This window comes from Ylistrum balloti, unplaced genomic scaffold (genome assembly GCF_031769215.1).
Source record: "Ylistrum balloti isolate Yb309-2 unplaced genomic scaffold, AGI_CSIRO_Ybal_v1 Utg370226, whole genome shotgun sequence".
Taxonomy (NCBI): domain Eukaryota; kingdom Metazoa; phylum Mollusca; class Bivalvia; order Pectinida; family Pectinidae; genus Ylistrum; species Ylistrum balloti.
The window spans coordinates 1,736,234-1,763,069 of NW_026782188.1; the positions used below are offsets into that span (position 1 = coordinate 1,736,234).

General features: G+C 34.1%; 1 protein-coding gene across 3 annotated transcripts in view; it reads left to right on the forward strand.

The window, feature by feature from the left end:
• The first annotated feature begins 7,826 nt into the window (after positions 1-7,826).
• The window catches only part of LOC132551938 (sodium/calcium exchanger 2-like), a 69,959-nt gene continuing 50,949 nt past the window's right edge, over positions 7,827-26,836 (forward strand). The window contains exons 1-2 of one of the 3 annotated variants that reach the window (XM_060216079.1): positions 7,827-7,950; positions 13,065-14,881. In XM_060216079.1, the coding sequence (XP_060072062.1) occupies positions 13,113-14,881 (1,769 nt within the window). In that variant the 5' untranslated portion in view covers positions 7,827-7,950; positions 13,065-13,112. Of the gene's footprint in view, positions 7,951-8,035; positions 8,279-13,064; positions 14,882-26,836 lie in introns of those variants that run through there. The other 2 variants (XM_060216082.1, XM_060216081.1) reach the window with 2 other exon arrangements.

A 26,836-nucleotide genomic window follows, 5' to 3' on the forward strand; every position in this document is an offset into this window, starting at 1 on the left:
TTGTATTTGATAATTAATACAAGGATCATTTACCCGAAGGTTCGCCTTGTTGTTTCCGACACGTTAATTGTTAAAATTAAACATGCATGGTTATGTCCGTGTAGCAAACGGACGATATGTACATGTGTCTTGAACAATGGAATTTCTTTCATTTTATAATTGAACTATGATGTTCTCCAAAACTGAGACCTTAACTGTCATACAAATGTACGTTTATACAAGAAGAAAAACTGTTGGAACAATTGAACAGAACGAAGCATAAAGCTACCATACATTAAACATTCACTATCGTCATCTGACAAGATGTACAGTAAGGAAGATACTGCTACTTAATCCTGCCTTGGTTTCATGAAATATCCCGCTATCGATTGTTCGTTTACTTAATGCTTAACGCTTGGAATGATAGCTGATGATATAGATTTATCACTGTGCTTTATCCGACCAAATAGTATTGGGATCTGACTTAAGCCTGACGGTCGGTTTCCAACCTGCAGTAAATTAAAAACACATTTGTTTTCATTGTCAAATTATTACACAAAATGTTTTAATCAACTTTACATTTGTAATCTTAAATGATATCAAATGGCACGTGCAAGCACGGCACTTGAGGACGGTAGTAATTAGTACATTCTGTATTCTAAATGGTGCCATAATTACAGTTTGTAAGCGTGAATTCAGAATGTATATTCCTAACACCCGTATATACTCGGACGTTATCACCAAAGAGTAGTCAACCAATCAACTCAGAACCAATTGTCTCCGTGAACCCGAGCTTTGACAGCGCCCGTTTAATGAAAAACAATTTTGTTGTTTTAAGGCCAAGCTCTAGACAATTTATAAACCTCTGGGTTTTTTTTCTCTCTTTTTTGTATTTAAATTAACTTCTTCTTCCAGAGTGATAACCTCAGATAGGTAGAGGAAGTAATCAATTTTATACGTGGTTTATGGTAGTAATTGTTTCCGAGGAGTATAACCCTGGTACGCTCATACAATGGTCGCATACCTCCTTAACACTTAAACTCTAGTGTATATTAGTACGCATGTCGCGGTCTCTTGTTTATCGACTACTTAGAAAAATCGCCATAATGACATCAGTCTTGCTGTACTTGGTCAATATTCTGTACTTTTGTTATCGTTAATTTTCAAACAAAATAACTTCTTGTATTTAAGTAATGGCGTGCTCTCAGCATTCCGAATAGATATTGGAACGTGTATCAGCCCAGTGTAAATTTAAAAATAAGACACTTCCTTATACTTAGGGATGAATACTACATATGTAATCCTGTGTGTATTTAGGGATGAGGACTACATATGTAATCCTGTGTGTATTTAGGGATGAGGAGGACTACATATGAAATCCTGTGTGTATTTAGGGATGAGGACTACATATGTAATCCTGTTTGTATTTAGGGATGAGGAGGACTACATATGTAATCCTGTTTGTATTTAGGGATGAGGAGGACTACATATGTAATCCTGTTTGTATTTAGGGATGAGGACTACATATGTAATCCTGTTTATATTTAGGGATGTGGAGGACTACATATGTAATCCTGTTTGTATTTAGGGATGAGGACTACATATGTAATCATGTTTGGGTATTTAGGGATGATGAGGACTACATATGTAATCCTGTTTGTATTTAGGGATGAGGACTACATATGTAATCCTTTGTATTTAGGGATGAGGACTACATATGTAATCCTGTTTGTATTTAGGGATGAGGACTACATATGTAATCCTGTTTGTATTTAGGGATGAGGAGGACTACATATGTAATCCTGTGTGTATTTAGGGATGAGGACTACATATGTAATCCTGTTTGTATTTAGGGATGAGGACTACATATGTAATCCTGTTTATATTTAGGGATTAGGAGGACTACATATGTAATCCTGTTTGGGTATTTAGGGATGAGCACTACATATGTAATCTTGTGTGTATATAGGGATGATGAGGACTACATATGTAATCTTGTGTGTATATAGGGATGATGAGGACTACATATGTAATCATGTTTGGGTATTTAGGGATGAGGACTACATATGTAATCCTGTGTGTATTTAGGGATAAGGATTACAATATTTCAATCCCTAATTTTTTTAGTATTCTAAATATTTTTTAGAATTTGGGATATTAATATCCCTCCGTGCAAACTACAAATGCAATAACCATTTTTTTCTCCGAAATCATGATCGTTCTATGTTATCGTGATCCAATCATACTGATGCACTTTTTAACCCCGTTAAATTGTGAACTAATGACGTTTTTTATAGACAAGCTCACTACAAGGGTAATAGTCTTCTTTTATATCAGAGTTCAACTGTTTAAGGGGCTACAGATGATGAAAACAATTTTTTAACGAAATATCGCATATCGACTTGTAATCATTCTTCTATTTGGTTGGTGAATTTCTAGACGAGACCAGGGATCTATCCTTCAAACGAGAGTGTTTTTTTATAATGAGAATCTCAAGTGAGAAATTGTTTTGTCCATATCGAAGGAGAATTGTACACGCACGTGTAGCTCGTGCAAAACTGTAGTACTTATAAATCCTGTTCAATGCGTCTCGTTTCGACTTAGGTAGATCAGCTGAAAAGTAAACACTACGGTTAATAGTATAGTTGTGCGATTAGGGTTCCAAGATAATAGTTCAGAAACGGCTAGCAAATCATTTCGACATCAATTGGTTACAAGGAATAATGGTCTGTAATTTTATGAAAGATTTATGATATCGTTATAAAAGAAATGAACTTTGCTATAGTATTCCTTCGTTGATGTAGTCAGACGGAGGCTTCTAACACTACAACGAGTAGCCAACGACTCCAATTTTCAATCGGATATTATACCAGTTTACCAGAAACGTCACTAGAATTTTAAGAGGATCAAACGTACAGAGCAGGTGAAGAACAAACATGAAAAAGATACCACACGGATTGTATAGTTTTACCCCAATCGGGATGCACCTTCGCAACAAATCACTGATAAAGCACCAAGCTGGACTAAGCAGTTTGGTTTGGTTTGGTTTCTTTGTAGTTTTTCCCCTTTTTGATTTTGTGTTTATTTATTTATTTATCTATCTATTTATCTATTTTAATTCGTGTATCTTGAAGACGAGCCACTTTTACCGGTAAGCTGAAGGTGAATTGATTAAGTGTAGCGTTTATCAATCCATCAATCAATCAATCAATTCGATAATCGATCAATCAATCGATTCGATAATCAGCCAATCAATCGTGTTAAGCAGAGAATCTGCTCTCTATAAACGGCAGTCATTCACTCTCCAGGACTAGAAAAATTATCACCGCTCTTTAATAAGTTTACCAATTCAATGGGAGCATGTCTCTCCAACAAAACGCTGTGAGTAAAGAATTGGAGCCAGCAATACGATCCTACATGAAATCGGTTGCTATGGCAAGGATGTACAATGCTTATTAGAGAAACTTTTTGATGTGTCCTCGTATGACGATATAAAAGGACATTTATGATTGTGGACTTAGTCGTGTGTACGTTAAATGTATTCAACCATTTATACCAACATTTACTGGATCATTCCTGATAAGATGAAAATATGTGTCAACAGAAGGATAAAACTAAATTGTGGACATTTTTATGTCCCTCTGCTGAAAAGTACTTTCAGTTTTGAAACAAAATTTCGACATCTACTCAATGTTGATGTTTCTAAGACACAATACGGTATGTATACCATAACAGAAGGAGAGTTACGAATGTAATAGAAGGATTCCTTATATACTGTCTGCTTCTCAGTCACGACCAATGTTAACTTTGATTTGATATTTGGTACCTTTGGTACATATGCTGGTATCAGATATATTTGTAATGAGATTTCCGCTGCAGAAATTTGCACAATAACTTAAAAAGATTTTACGGACTGAGGTCAGAATGTCCTTACTACAGTTTCGTCGTCGCCATCAATTTTGAAATGTCCCCTCCGGACCACGTGCACCAATGATTAAACATTGCTCGGGTGTCTGTGGCGCCTACACCCGCACTCCAGGTAGGGAAGTACAGGTTCCACCAGCCACCTGTTAGTAAATAATATGGAAAGGAGAAAAAAAGTACTCCGGGAATTTATACAGAAAGATTATATATCAAATCTATTACGTCATAGTATGTATATTTCTAATATTCAGTAAGTGGCTTGCAATAGCAGTGTGTCTAAAAGGGGTTTGGTGAAATATAATGACCGGTTTATCACATTGACGTCAAACTAAAAACGAACCCTCGTGACACTTAAAGCCCTCTGTAATGAGTCCCGAGGTCCGTTTACCTGTTTAGATCTTGTTGGTGTTTCTGGCTGTAGTGGGTATATCGCACCAGTAAACCAATGGCGTGTCCCATTTATTATTGTAGAATGACTATCGTAGGAAGGATAATATGATTAAACAACCTCTGAAAAATATCGCTTTATCTACAACTCGTTAAGTTGTGGTTAAAATAGATGGGATCAACCTACGTTTCTCTCGATTTAAGATTTCTTTCTATATCAATATTTATAGGACCATTTAAGTTACGTTAAAGTGTAGTTTTGACCTTGGTATAGACAAACAATATCATCCGTATATATATATATATATATATCATCCGTATATATATATATATATATATATATATATATATCAAAAGAGAACAAAATATGTCCTTTGATAGCTTATGATTACAGTGATGGGAAGAAATGAACATAGATGTAATGTTTACCAGTATACGACTACAGAATCATGGAAAATAACCCGTCCGTTAACGGATGCTTTATCAACTTGAAGTAATTGTTTGTAAACCCTTAAATACCATGTCTATATAGCATGCATACACGAAAATACTTCACACATAACAGCATCCTGTAGTTTGATCGTCTCCACACAGAGGTCACATGCTGTCAGGTACAAGTGTATATTTGCATGCATGGATGTGATATCTCGAGTACATGTTGACAGACCCAGGCGCATCATCTCGGGTACATATTGATAGACTCACGTGTGGTATCTGGGGTACATGTTGACAGACCCAGGCGCATCATCTCGGGTACATATTGATAGACTCACGTGTGGTATCTGGGGTACATGTTGACAGACCCAGGCGCATCATCTCGGGTACATATTGATAGACTCACGTGTGTGTATCTGGGGTACATGTTGACAGACCCAGGCGCATCATCTCGGGTACATATTGATAGACTCACGTGTGATATCTGAGGTACATGTTGACAGAACCAGGCTCATCATCTCGGGTACATATTGATAGACTCATGTGTGATATCTGGGGTACATGTTGACAGACCCGGGCGCATCATCTCGCGTACGTATTGATAGACTCACGTGTGATATCTGGGGTACATGTTAACAGTCACCTGTAATATCTTGGGTACATGTTGACAAACTCATGTGTGATATCTCGGGTAGATATTGACAGTCACGGGTGACATTTCGGGTACATTTTTACAGACTCACATGTGACATCTTATGAAGATGTTGACAGACACACAAGTGATATCTCAGTTACACGTGAACAGAATAACGCGTAATATCTTGGGAACATGCTGACGGACCCAGATACATCCTCTCGGTGTATTATATCGGTACATATTGATTATTGATTTTATCGTATAGGAAAATGGATAACTATTGATGTTGTATGGCATTCCTATAGTGTAACTTTACCAAAGTCATCTGTGTTACACGTGTATGAACTGCCAACAGGGTTAAAATGTTGTAAGTTATGTTAGCAAATTGAGATTTCTTTCCTTATAACAGTAAATGTTGTTTATAATGATTTGTTAAACTAGATGTCAACTAGATAATACACAATAAAACATGAAGCGCGTGAACTTGCTTTTATCCAGTTGGCATTCACACAGCACGTAGATGCCAGCTTAAAATAGTTCAATGCTTAAAACGACATAATTTTCCGGAACTTCTGCATTTTTTTGCTTCGTCCTTAGGATTTCAATAATCCTATCTTACGCTTAAACCACTCCAGGGAATAGTTCCATCAATCTTACCTTAGAGGGAGATGAAAATTTTAAAGAAGCTTTATACCCAAACATACTTAGTTTCACTGGTGTTTTCGACGGATTTCAACTTCCGAGGGTGAAATTATACAAAATTTGTTAAATACACAAATTAAAAAACACATTTGCCCAAATGACTAACGAAAATATGTGAATAGTCCATTAGATAGGACAGAAGCTTTGTCACACTATAAGGATTCTGTCCTGTTCCAATATGCTCTTAAACATGCGCGTGTCCTGTGAGACATCATGCATATTTAACTTGTCATGACATATTACTTTTGATGACGTCATAATTGGTAATAAAATACACGTCATGTTGATAACATAGCATACCAGTCATATAATGCCATAAACAGTCATCTTTCAACATTTGATAACCTACAGACGGGAAAATGAAAGGAATAAAAATATAATTTGAAATATTATAACTAATAATTATCATTTAAGAGCGGTATGCAAATTTTGATAAAATATGATCTTTCCTGTATGCATGGAGTTCGGTATGAAAGATTCATCAAAAGAATAAACTTATCCTCTTTACAACGCCGTGAAAAATTAACACCTTCAATCTATCGAATTTTAATTTAATGTAAAATGGGATACTATGTTTAACGTAATATATTTTTTGTGAAATATGAAATTACATTTGTATATGAGCTAGTGAAATGTGTGTGTGTGTGTGTTTGTTTTTTGTTTTTTTGTTTGTTTTTTTTTTTGTGTTTTTTTGTTTTTTGTTTTTTTTACTATAGGACGCTGGATATCCATGAAAGTAGTTTATTCTTAGAATCAAGCAACTGAATATTTAAAATATCGCACCTACACACGTCATAAAGACAGACAGGCGTCTGCAATATCTCTGTTAAAAACTACAGTAAACTACAAACTCATCTCCACACTCAAGCAGATCTACAAAGTCTAGGTTGTAATAAATTTTATATCGTATTGTTGTGTATGTTTTCCGTCTATGTATACCTACAATTTTTATTGAAATTTTGAGACATGAAACTAAGTGTTTCCGCGTCATGACAATACGACAAGTTCGACAAAGTGTATCCCCCTCATTAAATCACGTATCTAAGGGGGAACTCTTTTTACTGGTTACGTTTATAGTTTATTGTCTACAATAAAAATAAGTGAGAAAAGTGTAATGTATCGTCTGTCGTTCTCATCCTTCATTTTGAGTAAATTATCAGTCAGTAGATTCAATTGAACACAAACTAAGCAAATGATAAGTTATAACTTCAATAAACATGACACTATCTAAATTTTTAACGAATCGTTGAAGTTAACTCATCAACCACGACTTCCGTTGAATTTTAAATCATTTCCAGTAACGCATATGTAGTACTAAATATAACTAACCACGAATAAAAAAAATACAAACAGACCCTAAAATATCGATTAGAAAAAATACCCTAGTACTAACAAAAACGTTCCTGTGGTACTTTTTGTATTCGTTTCTAACTGTTGATTAACGTGTACGGTAAACATATATCCGTAGCACATCACACATGTATACAGTGCACATGTATTGTTCCGGAAAAAAAATTAAAATAACTCTCTCGAGTCACTCGTTCATTTAAATACATGTGTATATGGGATTAACCTCGATAGTGACACACACGGTAGACACATTCAGATGTTTCGCGGTATTAACCACGATAACATAGTATAAGCTGATATCGCCTCGTCTACCTACATGTTGCGGCTGCTGCAACTAATTGTCTCCCCCTGATTCTGGTGAAAAGCGCTGTCTGCCGATGTACCCACAATGCCATATTTAGCGTAATTGACGACTTGGTGTGAAACGATCTGGCACAGTAGTAGGCAGAGGGCTACCGTTCATGGATAATGTATGGAATACGTAACAGTTACACTGAGCCGTGATATTGAGTGAAATAATGACAGTTCTACGAAGGGTATGCATTTATAATTCTTCTGCATGTACGTGGACTGATTTTAGTCCTCGATAAAATGTGTTTTCGATGGACAGTGTGTAAAATTCGTCTGCTAAAAAATGGCCATGGTTGCCAGTGAAAGTGAGGGAGTATAGGATTTCACCAGGCAACATCTCTCCTGAATATGCATAAGTATATATACACATATCACAGGGTGATAATTGAAGTATAGGAACCATCTTTATGTTATCAATATGATGTTCATCGATTTCTGATACTCCACCGTTCTGTTGTGGATTTTTACTGTTAGATGATTCTGTTAAAAGACCTTTCTATAAGGGTCTTGCAGGTAAGAAGGTGTAACCAGTATCATCACACATTTTGAACGAGAAATTACATGTTAAATATAGTAATTTTCTGATACTGTTACTGATATTCTCGTAGGCTAACTTGTGTTAAGATTATTAATTGATGTTATACATTGTATGTAAACATCGCTAGCCAGCACGTTGCATGTTTAATCTGAGACGTAAACCATTAATAAGCCTTAATTTTCATGTACTGATGTATACATGTTATAGCCTAATGCTCTACTACTTCCTTAGATAATATTAGTAATAAAGGTTTTTAATACTAGTGTTACTGTTATGTTAGGTTTTATGTCCATGATCTAAGGTGTTGTGTGCTACATGGCTTTGAACCCTGTTCAGGCTATTTAAATACATAATGACTGTTGAAGCTAGTAGATTGTAAATTGCCAATCATTGACAGAAGGATAAACAAATATTCTTACTAATGGAATTGAGTTGCTTCACCTTTCTTCAGTTTCTATTTGCTGTGAAGCACCATGAAAATCTTTAAATGTGTTGTTGCATTTCTGAAAGATGGAGTACAGTGTATTATCCAATAGACATTTAACTGAGGAAAGAGTTAAGCTGAAGTTATTTAGACAATACTGCATGGAATTCCAATGTAAAGAAAAAAATGTTAAACTGGCATGATATACCAAGAGCAAAGTCACTTGAGATTACAAAGGAGCAGAAGAAAAACAGAAATCATTAATGGTTCTTACCCCTTCTTACTTCATCAAATTCATTTGTAGAGTTTATTAACTAATTCAGGCAGATCTAGATTGTTCTACCTATTTAGAAGTAAAGGCTTCATATGTTTAAATATTGTACAACTGTTTTTGCAATAACTGCAATTCTTGATAAACATTCTGGCCAACCATCTGGTTCCCACTTTGCAAGTTTGGAAATTGTAAATTTGAAAAAGTTCAAAAATATGCATTTACTACAAATGCAAAATATAATAGTTCTGAAAGATTAAAAATTATATGTTAATCCTGTACATCTTTTAGTCCTAGCTTGATGCCTGCATCTTGAATGTAAAGGAGTAGCACGATGGAGTGTCTTGTGTAGAAAGGAATTTCATGCACTATTGTATTAAAATTTAAAAAAAAAAATAGATGATGCTGAAATACATAGTAACTCCATAATGTATCCTTTTGTGTTTTTTTTTTAGTAAATTTAGAATTGTTTGTTCTTGTGTTAATCAATCAAGATTTACCTTGTTGTGAAAATAACACTGGTGTGTCTCACTAAGTATCCTTGCTGTGTTTGCTTGATCATGGCTGACATGATCTCCACCAACTCAATCAGCCAAAATAGCTAATTACAAAATTAGAACAAAAATAACAGTCTAGAACTATTCTTCACTTGAAGAATGGCACTTGCTTAGGCTATAGTGGGTATGCTGCTAGTCGTTCTTGACCCTGTGAATAATAGATTATGTATCTAGAAGGCAAATTACACTTGATTATCAGCAGTTTGTGTGAACTCACAATAGTTTGATTACTTTACGATGTTTCATTGCTGTTTTACAAAAATCAGTAGTCTCTCTTTTTCAAATTATTGAAATTCTGTTGTGTTTTTTATTGTATTGCTGTATTGTATAAATATTCATTCTTTAGGTTCTGGCATATGCTTATTCATTATAGATAAGGTTATGTTATGATACACAGTAAAAAAATTACAGAAAGTAACAGGCATGGTAATATTAGTGTCAGTAGGTACGTATGTAGCTTCTGTAATTAGCTTTCCTCTATGTGTTATGTCTATGAATATTTTGCACATGTTAATGGCCAGGCTACTGTAAGTCATAACTCATAGAAAATCTTACAATAAACAATTATCAATATTTATATATAATTTACATTGTGTAGGAAAGCAAGACCGATGGTTGTGATTCTGTATGATAAAAATCAATTCTTGCAATGTTTGAAAAAATATTTCTTATTCTAGTCAGTTTTTGACAAATCACGAATTTATACCCAAGGTACTGACATATGTGCAGAAAAATCCTGGTTAAATATCTTTTAGAAAGGATAAAGAGCTTTTTTCTTCTTGTGGGAATCTCTTACTACAATTTGTCAAAACTTCAAAGTAAAGAAAAACCTCAAGTCTTATGCCACAACATTTATTTAGCAAAATATTGTGATATTTCATTATTTGTTCAAACATCTAGGAAAACCTGTTGAGAAATATTCATGAAAAAAAAAGAAACAAGGACCTTGAAATATCAATGTGTCTGGCGGTTAGTGAGCACTAGGTAGTAAATGAAATGACTGGCATAGTACATACATGTATAATGGTCTTGGTATTGTGGGCATTGATTTTCAGTACACAGATATTTGAGTCCTTATGCCTTCCAAGGGGACTTGTTCACATTTTAAGAACCTATATTATAAATATTTGTAGTAATGGGACACAAAATCGTTCTGAAACTTATTCAGGAGATTATGTCTGAATAAAGCTTTGAGGTGGTTAAGTTTTATATTTTCGGTTGCCATTTCAAAATGAAGGTACCTGGCTGAGGGAAAAATTTTAACAGGAGTGTCATGAAGGGCAATGAATTCAAATTGACATTGATCCTTTATTCTAGAAAACAAAGCCAATGAATTGACCACTGTTAAGGCAAAAGTATACATATACAATTGTATAACATGTTAAAACTAATTATGGAAGTCATTACTCAAACCGTCATCACCAACATCACAACTATAGATCAATTTATGAAAATTCATATTCATGTCATAGCCATTGGTTACCACACAAATGGTATCATTGAAATGGGACAGCTACTATAAACGATATTTACAAAGTTTTCATGTCAGGAAATTAGTCTACCTAAAATCTAGTCCCTCACCACAGTATAAGCAACAACTGTCATATGTCATCCCTGATAACTATATTATCTAGATATGTTTGGACTGCATGATTCCTTGATATGTCTTTAGTAATGAAAATATTCAAAATTTGTGAATGCCAACAAACAGATTAGATTTGATGTCCATTTGGAAAATTAGCAGGTATTTTGGTAGCTTCAAGTGTTGACAGAAGCTAGAAACGAGGTCAATAGCAAGCTGGAATAACTTGTGGAATATAATTTTCAAATTCTGGAGATTGCAAATTAACCCAGTATCCCAGTATGAAAAAAGTGGAGCCTGAAAATGGAATTAATATTTCACACTTAGATAGCTATAATTTGTGTATAATACTTCAAACCTTATTTTCAAAATACATGAAAGAACAATATTCATTATAAGATCGAATGTCAAGACAAGCTAAAATGAAACCTACCAGGTATGTCAAAGTTAGACAGCTCTGCTCTATTGCACAGATATGGAAATTATTGTTTACACAGAGTTAGTGGATATTGGCTTCTGTTAATGTTCTATTTTGCAAAATAGTTTGAGATGTAAGATTTTTACCCAGTACTAATTATTGTTGTTGATTACCTGGTACATATTTGCTGTATGTGTACTGGAAGCCTTCCTTCAATAAAACATCTAATTAGCTACATATAACTGCAGAAGTATAATAATTCCAGCATCAGTATTGTGCTGCAATGTGGCCTTATTAACACAATTTTCATAAATATTTCTATTTGAGAAAACATGAAGATTTAGCATCAATTTAGTAATTAGTTTCTAATTAATAGTTAATATCTCTGTATCGCCAAAAAATCCATATTTCAGTACGAGATATAATGTGGTGTTTTTTCCTTGGAGCAGCAACACCTTTTCAGTACATAGTTATATACACAGGACTGTGTCTATCCAATTAACAACGATTAATGAATCCCCAGAGAAAGCCGAGTCCCATTGCTAGGTTTAGTGTAGATTCTACAAGTATTGATGACTGCTTTGCGTACAATCCTGCTGTAGATACTGATAAGTAAGTAGCAGTCATACATAATATATACTAATACAAGTACCATGCATATAAATATTTATATTCAATGTTTCAGCCTGCAAATTGGAAAATGAAAAAAAAAAACCTGTTACATGATGGTTTAAATTAAGAAGTATATAATCCAGTTATAAATACTTGTTATAATATCATAATTACTGGGTCTAAAGGTAGTTTAGGTTGATCTCTGTGCTCTTACAGTAACTGTAATTAATGTGTGGCTTTAAAATTGAATCAAGTTCTAGACAATAGCATAACACTGTCTTGTTACATAAGGTAGTGTCTGCGGTAGAAAGAAAATTACTCAAATCAAATCTCACGACTGTTTCTGATGAACTGTTCGATGATCATTTGTCAGATGATCAGTACAGAATGTGTAATGGAAAAAAACCATATATTGTTTATGTGTACCTGATTTCTTGCAATCCCTGAGGTTTGTTTTAACATTTATTTTGCTGTAAAGAGAAAGTCATGTTTTTACCATGTGAAATAGCTCACATTATTGTACTAGTTATCAGTGCATGTACTTGTGGTTGCTGGTTGCCAGCATAAACATCCTATAGCTGGTATTCATCCACACTGTTAAACCAACAATTTTTTCAGCATACAATAGGTTGATATCACAACACTGCCAGAATTATCTTCTGACCAACCAGCTGTTTTAAAACTTAGAGAGAACACTTGTAAGAATTAACAATCTTTAAACTTTGAATTTGTAATCTTGGAAAATAGACTGCATGCCTGTTATATGGTAATCAAGTTCTGAATCCCATAGTTTTGCAATGACGGATCTGGGTATAGATTACTCCACTTATAATCAATAATAGAAAGAAAATTGAGAATTGCTGACTATTACCTGTATTTTCTTGTTGTCTGTTACAGGTCTAAGGGAAACATTAAAGTTGTGATAAAAGAATTTGTGAAAAATTCATGATGGATGTTTTGTACAGACGGTTCACCATGTCAGCAGGAATGAAGCCCCTTGCCCTTGGCTTTCTGTCCATGGCCTTACTGGACATGTTACCACTCTCTGAGGCTCAGTCTGTGACAACAATGGCTACAGATAATGTCACAGAAGTACCAGCAGCATGTACCATGGATGCTGAGCCCTGTAAACCGGGTATATTTTTCCCATTGTGGACACCAACAAGGAATCTCAGCGCTGGTGATAAAGCTGCCAGAGCCATTGTTTATTTTGTAGCTATGATTTATATGTTTTTGGGAGTCTCCATTATTGCTGACAGATTTATGTCTGCTATTGAAGTTATCACTTCAAAGGAGAAGGATGTTGTAATTCGAAGACCAGATGGAAGCACACATGTGGTCAATGTCCGAGTTTGGAATGAAACAGTGTCAAACTTGACCCTTATGGCTCTCGGTTCATCAGCACCAGAAATTCTTCTATCTGTTATAGAAATTTGTGGTAAAAATTTTGAAGCTGGAGACTTAGGTCCAAGTACCATTGTAGGTAGTGCTGCTTTTAACTTATTTGTCATTACAGCCATTTGTGTGTCTTCTATTCCTGCGGGTGACAAGCGTACCATCAAACATTTACGAGTATTCTTCATTACTGCAAGTTGGAGTATATTTGCTTACTTATGGATGTATTTCATTTTGTCCGTTTCATCATATGGAGTAGTAGAAGTATGGGAAGCAGTAATCACCTTTATCTTCTTTCCCATAACTGTCCTTACTGCATATATTGCAGACATCAAATTTCTACCACACAAATTTTTGTCCAAAAAGTACAGGGAAAGTAGGCAGAAAGGAGTAGTAATTCAGGCAGAAGGAGACACAGAAATGAACCATGTGGATGATGTAGTCTTTAGAGATATCAGGAATGTTGCTGATGTGAAGGAGCTCATGGCTTATGAACAGCACAGGAAGGAGTACATGGATATTATGCGTAATCTCCGTAAGAAGAATCCAAACACTGACATGAAGACCTTAGAAGAGATGGCTGAGCTTGAAGCAATCAACAAAGGACCAAAAAGTAGGGCGTTTTACCGTATTCAGGCAACAAGGAAGCTTACTGGAGGTGGAAAAGTGATCAAGAAGGCCAAGATTGATAGGAGAGCTAGTGTAGAAGATGTCAAGGTAGAAGTACGTGATCAGTTCACCACAAAAGTCTTCTTTGACCCTGGTCATTACACAGTAATGGAAAACATCGGAACTTTCTTCCTGACTGTTACCAGGGAGGGTGGTGATCTCAGCAAGACCATGTACGTAGATTACAAAACTGAAGATGGTTCGGCCAGTGGAGGTGCAGATTATGAATATGCCGAAGGAACCCTTGTCTTCTACCCTCACGAAATCCACAAGCAGATTCCAGTCAGCATCATTGATGATGAAATCTTTGAGGAAGATGAACACTTCTATGTCCGCCTCAGCAATGTTCGCTTAGGCGATTCCCAGGGCATGTTTGACACAGGTTCTTCCCAGATGAAGGTCAAGCTTGGAACACCTTTTGTAGCCACTGTTATGATTTTGGATGATGATCACCCTGGAATATTCCTCTTTGATGAAAAAATGGTTGTTGTTCCTGAGGCCATCGGACAAACTGACATCAAGGTTACTCGCTCATCTGGTGCCAGAGGTACGGTGAAGATTCCTTTCAAAACTGTGGATGGATCAGCAAAGGCAGGAAAGGATTATGAACCAGTCACCGGATTTATAATCTTTGTCAACGATCAGACTGAGTAAGTATCATTTGCATGTTTTGTTTTCATTAAAACAAACTTTTTCATTGGATTTGAATTTTTTCCTTGGATGTAAATTATCCTTGTTAAGTGACTTTTGTGTGATGTTTGCATGATATGTAAAGAAATTTTTTGTTGAAAGTTTCTACAATGACACTGAACAAACTATAGGTATAAAGTGCATAGTAGGTCTTCCCAAAACTCTGGATGTTGTCTCAATTCATCCACTATGACAGATTAGGATATTAATGAGACAAGCATTAACAATGATGGTGGCAAGAGGTAAAAGTTAAACATTTTGTTAATACATTGCTTAATTGATTTTTCCAATTCAAGTGCAATCCAACATTAAATTGAAAACCACCTCTTTAGGTGCAGTGAGGGGCATAAAGAAGGTTTTAATTTTTTTTAATGACAGCCAAAACAAAAAAGATTGAATCTTGACCAAGGTATTGTTCATTAGAATGAATTCTCTCATACAGCAGTGAACATTCTTGACAACAAATTGGTGAGATCACAATATAGGCTCCAGCAGTGTAAGGACATATTCTTGCTCCTTAGTATGGGGTTACATATGAAGCAATCAAGGCTATTTGTATGCATGTTCATCTCAAAATCTCCCATAGTTCATTATGACTGAATTTTTTAACTCCTTTATAGTTATGATATCAAAATTTCAATTTTATAAGTTTGCAGTCCAAAGCAAATCATGCATGTTGTAGGACGTCCACACTAGGAAATCATATATATCAACTTGAATATTGGGGCCCTGAAAATATGTACATGTATAAATAAGGTACTGTGTCTTCTTTTTGGAAAAATTGATTTTCAACTGAGTGAAACAGAATTGATTTTTCAACCAAGCTCCTAGTTCTGAATGTTTGCAGATATATCTCAAGTTTCGCAGTATTGATCCTTTTTTGGTAGTGCTTGAAATAGTTAATTGTCAAACAAAGCATATTATTGTAGACAGTTTGTGGTACTGAGTATTGATGAACAGTAAAAGCAGGAATCTGGTAAAATTTTATCAACAAACATGTATATGTAAATACCATATGTATGGAAGGTAAATCATCATTCATTCGTAAATGGAAATTCAATTACATTAAACCTACCTAAAAGTTTATTGCAACCATATTCTGAGATTGTTTGTAAGTTAAAAGCCCAGTGTAGGATTTCCCAACATAAACACTTACTGCTGATGATTTGAAAAAGACATACAAGATAAAAGCACTTTTCTTTTCAATACAAATTTAGATTTATATAAATTAGAGCCGAACGATGAATTGCATGGCATTATACAACTAGCTGCATTGATATTAAGATGTTCTCCTTTCAGAAAAAATAAGTTATTTCCTTTGTTTTGTATACAAGTGTGTGATGTCCCTTTATTTGCCTCTCCATCTTCCAGTGCTTTCCTAACTTTAAAATTTTTTAAAGGACATTAATTCAGGTAAACTAGGAAAGGTTATATTACCAGACAGAGGGAAGTTTGCCAGGCCATATGTTTTTGTACTATTTCATACACATACGCTATAAGTAAAAACCAAGATAGCAAACCACAGACACATTGAATTTCTATTTTATTTCAGTTTAATGCAGTGTAAAGACATCGTCCGATACAGGTCTTTATAGGTTTAGTTTCAAGCTTTTTTTCCACCCAAAAGATATTATATACATTGTATTGGTAATATTATTGAATATTATTGAATTAATATATACTTTTATCTAGGTTCTCTGTCATCATCGAAGAAGCAATCACCAATGCTCCTTTGTAGCTTCTGGTTCAACGACCTGCTCATAGATCCTCTATTGCAAACTCAGCATGTTTTGACCTTTCCAACAGACTGTCTGGGCCATATTAATTGGTACAAAATGTAACTTAATCTTCAAAGCCATCAGTATGATGTTGACCAGTGAACCAATGTGTCTGATGATTCTGTGCATTAAACTTACCTGTTTACAAGAGTAAGAGACATTGCAAAATCAATCAAATGATATAGAAGTTTGGCTAGAACTCTCTCACCACCACTTCTCTTAACACTTTTCTTTGTGGCATTTTTAACTACCAGGCCTTTATCTGCAATCCTGCTATGAAATATGATTGAAGTTTAACTTCATAAAGCCCAAGGTTCATGAAACTTCAATATGAAATCATCTTGACATCTGTATACAAGAATCAGAAACAACGATACAAGCACTGTATTCTATACACAATAGCAATATCACTTTTTACATCCAATGCAATCAAAGGCTTGAATAGGCAATAAAAAATTTGTTTTGATTAGAAAAACGGTTAATACTGCTAAAAAATTATCAAAGCATTACTGGACATTTGGTCTTTTACTTTTTACTCTTACCTGACTGACCTAAATTTTATCGGACATATGCGGCAGTCTTGTGTAGTTTGGCAAATAATGGTCTTCACATCTCAAAAATGTTTCGCTGCATTCAAGGAGGAAAAAAAGAGTCAAAATCACTTTTCCTATTCTTCCATGTTTATTTCAGAAATTGTTCAAGATGGCTTGATTAAACTCTATATGAGTTATCTCATTTTTTTGGGTAGTAAAAACAGTAAAAATGAGATTTGCTGTCTAACTTTGCACAAAAGAAAATTGTAGTGCTCAAATAAAACTAAATTTTCAGATCTGTAAATTTATTTTTGACCTGTAGAAATTTTTGATTACCTGCCCAAATGACCTGTAAAGATTTTTAAAGTTTGACACACACTGAGAAGAAATACATTCAAGCTCCAGTAGGGTTTGAAAACCTGGCTGATGAAATAGAACCATGACAGGGGCTTTTATTTGTATCAGCATGATTAGGAATGAGGAAGGCAGGATAATCAAGCAGTAAGAACATCATTTTACACAGCAACACTACTTTATTAACTAATTTCTCAGAAATGTCATTTTACAGAATTTAAATGACATTCATGAAATGGCACACTGTGTGGGGATTAATGTTCTATTTTAATTAGAATGTTTTAAAACACAATCTTCATTGGATAGCATTTACACAAGAAAGAAATAAAACTAAAAACATGATCTTTTAAACAGACATGTATCTTGGTGATTTTTTTCCTAATCTAAGATTTTTACATCATTTTTCCCAAATAGATAGTCATATTGAGACCTATTCCCAAAATAGAAAAAAGATGGAAAAAAATGCTGCAATTGCAACAGAGTTCACTTTATATTTTAGCAATGATGATTATAGGACACACTAAGAAAGCACTGTGTTCTGATCAATTTAGATGTGTTTAGGTTAAATAGGTTGCTGAAACATAGTCTAAAATCTGTCACACCAGCAAGACAGCTTTGGAATAAAACATTTACGTAATGATCACATGACCTTGATCAATACCATTGATTCCAGTCAACATCTGGGAGTCTAAAGCCGGCAGTGATCTCCATCTGTTACAGGGCTCTAACACTAACAAACAAACCTCATTGTACTGAATCATTTCTTCTAGGATGTTGAACAGCTGGTGGTCTGTGTGCAAGGATATTAGAATAGAGTTACATGCCTGATACCTGTAGTCATGTTAGAAACACTAGAAATCAGTTTTGTTGGGTTTACATGCGTGTAGTTCACTTGATATACCTCACCTGTCTTCTCTTTGTTAAACACAAGTAATGATGGTTTAGTGAATAAGAACAAATCCTGATATACACAAAGCTGGGGTGAAGAAAATTGCCCTCTAAAAGTGTTTGTTTTGAATAGAGTGGGTGTTAACAGTAAGTCAACAATGTAAAGAGTTTTTGTAACTCCGACAAGGTTAGGGAGAAATTCTAAATAGCAAATATAAAAGAGGTTTCGACCAGGCTCCCCACAGTGGCCTAGAGAACACATCTATTAAACAGGCAATGCAAGGAGTTTGGACAAGAAAGGTCTACAAATGTCTGGGACACCTTTAAACAAGCAATATTTAAAATTTAAGCAGGCTCCTTTACAAAGGTTAGAGACACTTCCAAATAGGTATGGGATTGGATATCTCTGTAAAACATTTGGAAAACATCTCCAAATGGACAATTATAATGCAGAATTCTGGTAGTATAAAGGGAGGAGGGATACACCCAAATAGGCAGTGTACCTGGGGTAAGGGATTTTAGGGACGCTTCACAAAAGGTGAAGGATCTTTTTCAAATAAGCAACTTAAGGGGGATTTGATGGCTTCTGTCATGTCTTGGGCAACATGTACTGAGGTAGAAAATATCTCCTCATTCCAGTCGGGACTTTGATCTCTTTGTGCATGTAAGGAGAAGCTCAGAATATAAGAACCAATAAAAATATTTCGCTTGATAGAGTACATTAAGCATTGTATCTAGACTATATCCTGATGCAATTTCAAAAAGTACATCATGACACATGATGCATTGCCTCTCTAATTGATTTTGAGAGGCAGACTTTCAGTTGTTGCCTCACCCCACTGTCCTCTTGGACTCCTGGGAGGAAATGTTGATTACGTTATATTAACCTTCTTGTGATGTGCTTGTTCATGTTTTCTATACCTTTTGACAGATATCATCGTCTTTGTTTTCTGGGGTATGGTAAACATTTCTCATAATCAGATTATATGATATCACTGGAATTTTCTAAACAAAGTAAGGCATCCTTTTGGTTTGCTTATTAGATTTGAGCTTTTTTATATTTTGTCATTAGATGAATTCTATGATTTAGTATTTCTAGAATATTTAAAAATCTCTTCAGGCATTTCATGGTTTTTATCCAATACTGACATGTAGCAAGATCCTAAAAAAAATTACTGAAAAGCCTTTGAAATGATCCAAGCAATAAAACTAGGATGTACTGAAAGTGATCCCTTGTTTTGTTTGTAATTTTTTTTTCGTTATCAATACACAATTACATGGCTATAATCTGTTTTGATGAAAAATTACTCTCCATTTAGTGTTGAACTATTAAAGTTGAATGTTTCATGTTGTGAGGTTATATTGTTCTAGGATCGTGATGTGTAGCTCCCTGCAGTCATTTGACTTTGTTAAGACACTTATTTAAATATTAAAACTTAAGAGCCAAAGGTGAGTATTACATGGTAATATATCACCAATTTCCCATACTTATTACAATATGTGGATGCCATTAGAACATCATTAAGTTAGGAGGAATAATGACAGATTTTAGTTGTCCATATTTCTAGTTTAACTATTTTCCCAATTCACATGCATTAAGGTTATGGTTTATAGCAATAAGTTTCTGTCAGTTTAATTCCTTTTTAATTTCTTAGTTTTCACAGATTTTGGTTTTGAAATGAAAGGAAGCATTACATTATATTTGGATGATCAGTAATAATGTGATAATTCTTTATGAATTTCTCTGTGGTCGAAATCAGGACAGCCTGAAAAGAATATTAAAAGATAAGGGAGCATGTGCTGATAAGTAACCGATAGTCATGCTTGAGGAAGATAGAAGACAGTGTTATCTACTCCACAAGACAGATATGGGTTCAGAGGGTGAAAGTATTGACGTAAGTTAGTGTATTATCAGTGTATCTGTTAGCACCAGGTCTGATTATTGTGAGGCTTTTTATCTTTATAACTATGTAGCTTTAAAGATTTCATTGATATGCATCAAACAGTTCATGTAGGTTAGTGATGGAAGTGATTGTTTTACCGTAAAATGTCTTAGTGAACATAAAAGCAGTTTACAAAGATGTGTACTGTATAATCAGCTCTGATTTAATATTGTTATAGTTTCCAATTGATGTGAAGATATATTAAGACAGTGTGGAGTTTATTATTTTTGTGATGGGACTGAGGTTGTAACGTTAGATCTTCTACACTGCTAAAAGTAGAACATACATTATCTTGGAATCTGACATATCTCTTTTTAGTTTTTAGTTAAACAATATATTTACACCGAAATTACAATTGATATTTTTGGTAATTACATTAGCAGTGTAAAGATAAGAAGCTCATACATTTTTTGGTTACTGAATGATTTTACAAGGGTTTGACTGTTAATAGATTACTCCTTTAAAGCTATTTTTTATGTGCGCTTCTCTTGGATGTTGTGATGTTTAGAATTAGCATTACTCTTGATATCCCACCTCATCTATAGTTTTCCATTTACACTCCCAATTTGCCCTGTAATGGAGCAAACCCACATTTATAAAAAGTTCGTGGACATTTTTCACACTGCTTACCAACATGTCATGATATGCATCCATCCACAGCATGGTGCTTTAAGTCTGAGTTAAATCCTACCTAAAATATACTTGAGTTTATGAAGGTAAAGTGGAGGTGGAAACTGAAATCCTAATCGGCCACTGTGATAATATAGAGATGAAATCTGTATCACTTCAGGTCTATTGAGACTTCCAGGGATCAATGCATACATGCCTTACAAGGATTTGAAATAGCACATATACCTACTGGTCATGATGATTGTTTTCTTGTTACTTTTAATAAGGATTTGGCTATTTTTGTTGAAAAGTCATTTGATTGTGATGACCATGTAACTTGATTTTGATGAAGCTCAATGAGGTTTACTAACAAACTCAATGGATTGTATTGTAATTGTAGCTGACCATGCGATACCTGAGAATAGTTCCAATATTAACATAATTTGTAAGATACAAACATTTTCAGGTTTTTTTTTAGAAGCAGATCTAAGTTACTGTTTTGAAAAAAACATGTTCTTTCAACGTCATGATGTATAAATTTGTGAAAGTTCAAAGTTAAACACAGGTGGCAGTATAAAATTTCAATAACATTACATTTTGAAGAGGTGCTTCTTGGTAAGCTAATTTTAAGCAAATTGTTATGCTATTGAAGGTGTTTGTTAGCATGAAATGATAAAACACCTCTGCAAATATTTTAAAGAAGTACACCTGTATGTAATTTCTGTAGCATTTAGTTCAGGATAGTTATACACATAGGGTATATTGACACTGCATATATAAATATAGAATTGTTATTGTGTACAACATACTGCTGTAATATCACAAAACAATCCTCTAGCCTATTTCAGTGTCCCAGTAGTTCTATAGGTAATTTCAGTATTGTATTTGGGTTAATGATCAAGTCTATTGAAAACCACAATGTTCACCCGGTACTGTTAATGTATTGTTTGATCACAAAAACAAACACAGAAAAACAAATTTGTAGTACAATACCAAGAATAATAGCCTAAATGTATTACCACATGTACTTAAAATGTAATATAAATAAGCATGGCTGTCTAATGCTAAATTGTAAAATGAACTTTTGTACACTTTAAAGTCATTTAAGTGATGAGATTTGCCTTAAAGCTGAAGTCTAAACTCTTTTTTTTTTCAATAATAGTTTGTATTTGAAGTTGAAGCATGCTGCTGGAATGTGTAATCATTTATGTACTTGTAGTGTAATACTAGCAAGGTCACTGAAGCTTGTTGTTGGTATTGTAATTTGACAGGAAAGTATATTCTAGTAGATGAGCATGAGGGAGTATAATATGGTATGTCTGTGGGGTGTAGATAGACTGAAGGTATCTGTTTTTGTTGATGTCAATGCTCTGTAGGACACTGCTGTTAAGCCAGGTTACAGATTGAATAGGGCTTTACAAAGATTGATAGGAGATTGATTTTCTGTGTAAACTGTAGAGCAATAGATGTGGGCTGGGTTATGATATTGCTGGGCCTGATAGACCATTATCTTCTGCTGTGATCTAAAACCAGACAAGAATCCATGCAGTCAGTCTTATCTATCCATACTTATTCTCAAGTTGATTGTGTTTCTTACAGTAACATCAACATTGTCAACAATATACTTTACCAAAACAGTTTTAGTTCTACCTTCTGTCAATAACAATTGGAATGGTATACTTTAATCTTTGCGATACATTAGTTGAATAGTATCATTATATATAAATTAAGATGGGGCTAAGCTTACAGGTTTTTGATAAACCCTTGATCTTATCAAGTAATATTTAGGGGTTCAGCAGCAGTAAGAAATTATCATGAAAAACAAATTGTCTGGTTTCACTTCCAAACAAGAAAAACAAATTGTCTGGTTTCACTTTCAAACAAGAAAAACAAATTATCTGGTTTCACTTTCAAACAATAAATCCAAATTGTCAGGTTTCCTTTTCAAACAAGATGCCACATTCTTTATAAACCCCTATCAAAGTTGATTGTACACTGTTGACACTGTTTATGTGTTTTGTGTTTTTCCACTTATTTACTTTTTTTAAAATTTGTTTTCTTACAACTCCTATTGACAGATTGTGAATAAGAAACAATGTGCTCACAGAGATATGTTGATGAAGAAAGTCATCAGAAAGGGATGTCTTTTTGACTAAAATCTTTTCTGATGGCATGACAACCTAGTGAATTTTTCTGAAGTTTAAAGTGCTTGTTTGATATATCTATCTATAGTGTTGGAAAGTTTCTTTACAGTATAGATCCTGTACCTTCACTTGGGTAGAGCACTGTCTATATGAAATGCTTTGATGCCCAATAATTATGATGACACAGATTAAAAATATAGCATTCAAAATGTTTGATATTACACCATAATTACCTGTATATATGTTAACATATATGTATCAGAAGATGACAATTGGTTTTAAGTGTTTTAAGGTTCCTAATCCATGATGAAATCAGCTGCCTTGGTGTACTACTCTTGTACGAACACTTGATACAGTACTTCATATACAAATGTATACATATATAGGCAGTATGGCAGATGTATGACTGCACAGACAGCTAGACTTACTCAGGAAAATATTTTGTAGACAAAATTAGTGGGACAGATATAACAATTACATGTATATAGTTAGAACTAATCAAGATTTATTTTTTAAAATGTTTTAATACTGTTTGTGATTAGAACACTTTCTGTGGTATAATAAGTTATTTTTAGTCCACATGTTCTTCTACCATTAACATCAAAACTTGGAATTTCAATACCTGTGTGAATAACTTTGCAATGCATTGTATTATTGAGAAAATAGAGACACAAATATATGAAAAGAGAAATGCTTTTGTTGACACACTGTGCTTTCTGGTTGTGAAATGACAGGATTTCATTGGAACTAATGAGCTGTCACTGTTAAGACTTTTCCTTATTTTATAATGATAATTCCATTAGAAATGGAGTTTTCTTTGGGTTCTATAATGGTTCATTACAGGAATAATTATTTTCATTTAAAAATTTCAATTTTAATTTAAGTAATTGTATGGCATTATCATTGCCATTGTGTAAATATTAGTATATAGAATTCCATTTTCTAGTTTACCAGGTATTTGTTTGCCTAGACATACCAGCTATACTGTAACTTCTGTGCATGTTGGGTTAGGTCATCAATATTTTTGTGTTGATCTATACATACAGTTTACTATGTATAAACAAATTGACTTCAACATTGAAGGGCATAGACATGTAAGCGTTTTTACTATGTCTATATCTTTTGTTCAGAATTAGAGGGTATATAATAATCCATTGAGACACAGGTCCAGGATTTTTGGTGTGGTAAATACATTACTAATCCAGTGTAATACATTTTTGTATTCAAACGTGTTTTAATGAAAGTCTTTATTGATCCAGATAAGATAGTAAGTTAATTTGAACCAAAATTTACATTTTACGTTGTACATATTGCATTACTCCTCATACACATGCACTCCAACACACTTACTCCACTCACATACATGAGAGATGTTATTAAGTAGTGATAGCTGTTGATTAGACTTTACACAATATGAAACCAAAACCAATCAAATTAAATGATATTTCATCGAACAATATTACATAATGTAGAATATCTGTAATTGTGAATTGAGTAATGAAATTGAACGACATACTGCATTGCAATGTTTTGGTCCTGATATGGACTAAAAGTGATAAAACTGAACTGAAAAGTTCCTTCACCTCTTTGTTCTAAACTGATTTTTTTAACAACTTCCTTGAAATTTCATTAAACTGAGAAAATTTCTAGTGTTATGGGGATGTTTTTTCAATTCTAGAAGGGTGATGTAATGGAAGTTTTCAATCAACTGCATGGGATGTTTTGTAGTGTATAATCTTTTACATTAAGGTTTTTGTTCTGTGCCTTTCAAGTTGCTTTGATTGGGTTACTGAGTGTTAATAATAGGCTTGTGTAGTTACTCAGGCATTGGTGCTATTGTGTAGTTGCTGATGCTGAATTTGAAGCCTCCCCGAGACATTCTGTGTACACTGCATACTAAATTGGAAAAACTCTTAGTAGAGAAGCAATATGACAGCAGATTCCTTCCCCATCATGTGTGCCCACTCACTGGGGTTGCATAATTGTTTCCCCTGACAACAGTGAGGATGATGTTTCCAGGGATTTGCTGAGGTAGTAACATATGACATAATGGCATAATTTTGCCTACATGATCCTGAGGAATTTTACCCCAGGGTGACAGCACACAGAGTGTTGTGATTACAATGATTGGGGAGCTGTATTGCCTCCCCTGTAGTGTGGTGGTGTGATCATATGCATATGTCTGATAACAGTTATAGATACTTTCACAAACATCTTAGTGATGGTATGTGGTAATTGTTAAAATTGTATGCACTGCAAATGGCATACTTTGTTCCTACTGGATTTGAAAAAGAAACATATATATGGTAATATTGATATGAAAAGAAATTGAAAGCAGTCCTTTGTAAGATTTGAAATGAAAGTCTTAACTAAGCTTTACCTTACTTTAAAAAAGTATTGGATCATTATGAATATATTTGGAATAAATGCATTGATAACCAAATGGCTTTCTGTTGGTAAATCAATTTTTAAATATATGGATACCAGCTGTCAACAGATGATGTAACTTTTGTATGAAGTGTTTATGGTTGTATCTGTAGTATGGGTCTTCTTGACATGTTGATCCTGATCTTTACATACAGTAGGTAACCAAAGCCTTCAACTTTGACCTGAGTATGCCATGTGGTCCCTGAGTGATCGCCGTCGCACTTGATCATGTCCTTCATTCAGTCATCATTGACGCTATTGCTAATGTCATTTGCACAGAGTAGCCTTTTTTGTTGCCTCATCAGCACACATTTGCACTTACTAAATATGACTTTCTGCATTTCACTGATAGAAACCTGATCCTGCCTGCCATTAGGTATGATTACAAATATCTATAGATGCCATGCTGTACAGGCCTGAAAGGTGAACTGTACAGCCATCTGCAATTCTAGTGTCTGCACATTAACATCTGGGTTGAATTGGTGAATGAAAGAAAACAGTAAAATGGGAATAAGAATGATTCATGATATGACCAATGATTGCACCCTGTATTAGAACTATGGAGACAAAATCTGCTATTTGCTAGTCTTCTACATTAATCTTGTTTAATACTTGTATTAGATTGAAAATAATTCAACTCTTTCATCACTATCTTGAAGTTGCATTTATTTCAAAGAAAAATAAAAAGAAAAAAGATGGATTTTTAAATTAAATTTTCATTTCTGAGGCAAAATCAATATCGGGTTCCTCTACTGCCAAGATGCCATGTTTTTTACTCATGTTATTTGTTGGCGGTCCTCAGCATCTCAGACCTTAATACGTCACTATCAACTGATGATATCTTTTAGGAAATTCTAATGAAACAATTTAATTACATTGTGAGTTGATGATTTTTTTCCATCATATTAAATATCTCTTTGATCATTACATTGGTACTACTATTAGCCTGCTTTATTATCTATATTTCTAAATAGCTGAATCTATTTGAAATCAATAATTTCTAAACAGTGAATTTCTTTTTCAACTATATCCCAGTTTTAGCAAATGAAAATTAAGCATTCAGTTGTCACTTGAGAGGAAAACAAGAAGCATGCAGAAGGACGGGTATACTGGTATCTTATAAACAAAAGCATCATCGATTGATGATGCATTAAATGTCTGGATCTTTATAGATATGAAACTTCTTACAGCTGTTACATCAGAATATTTATATATATATATATATATATATGCGCCTTA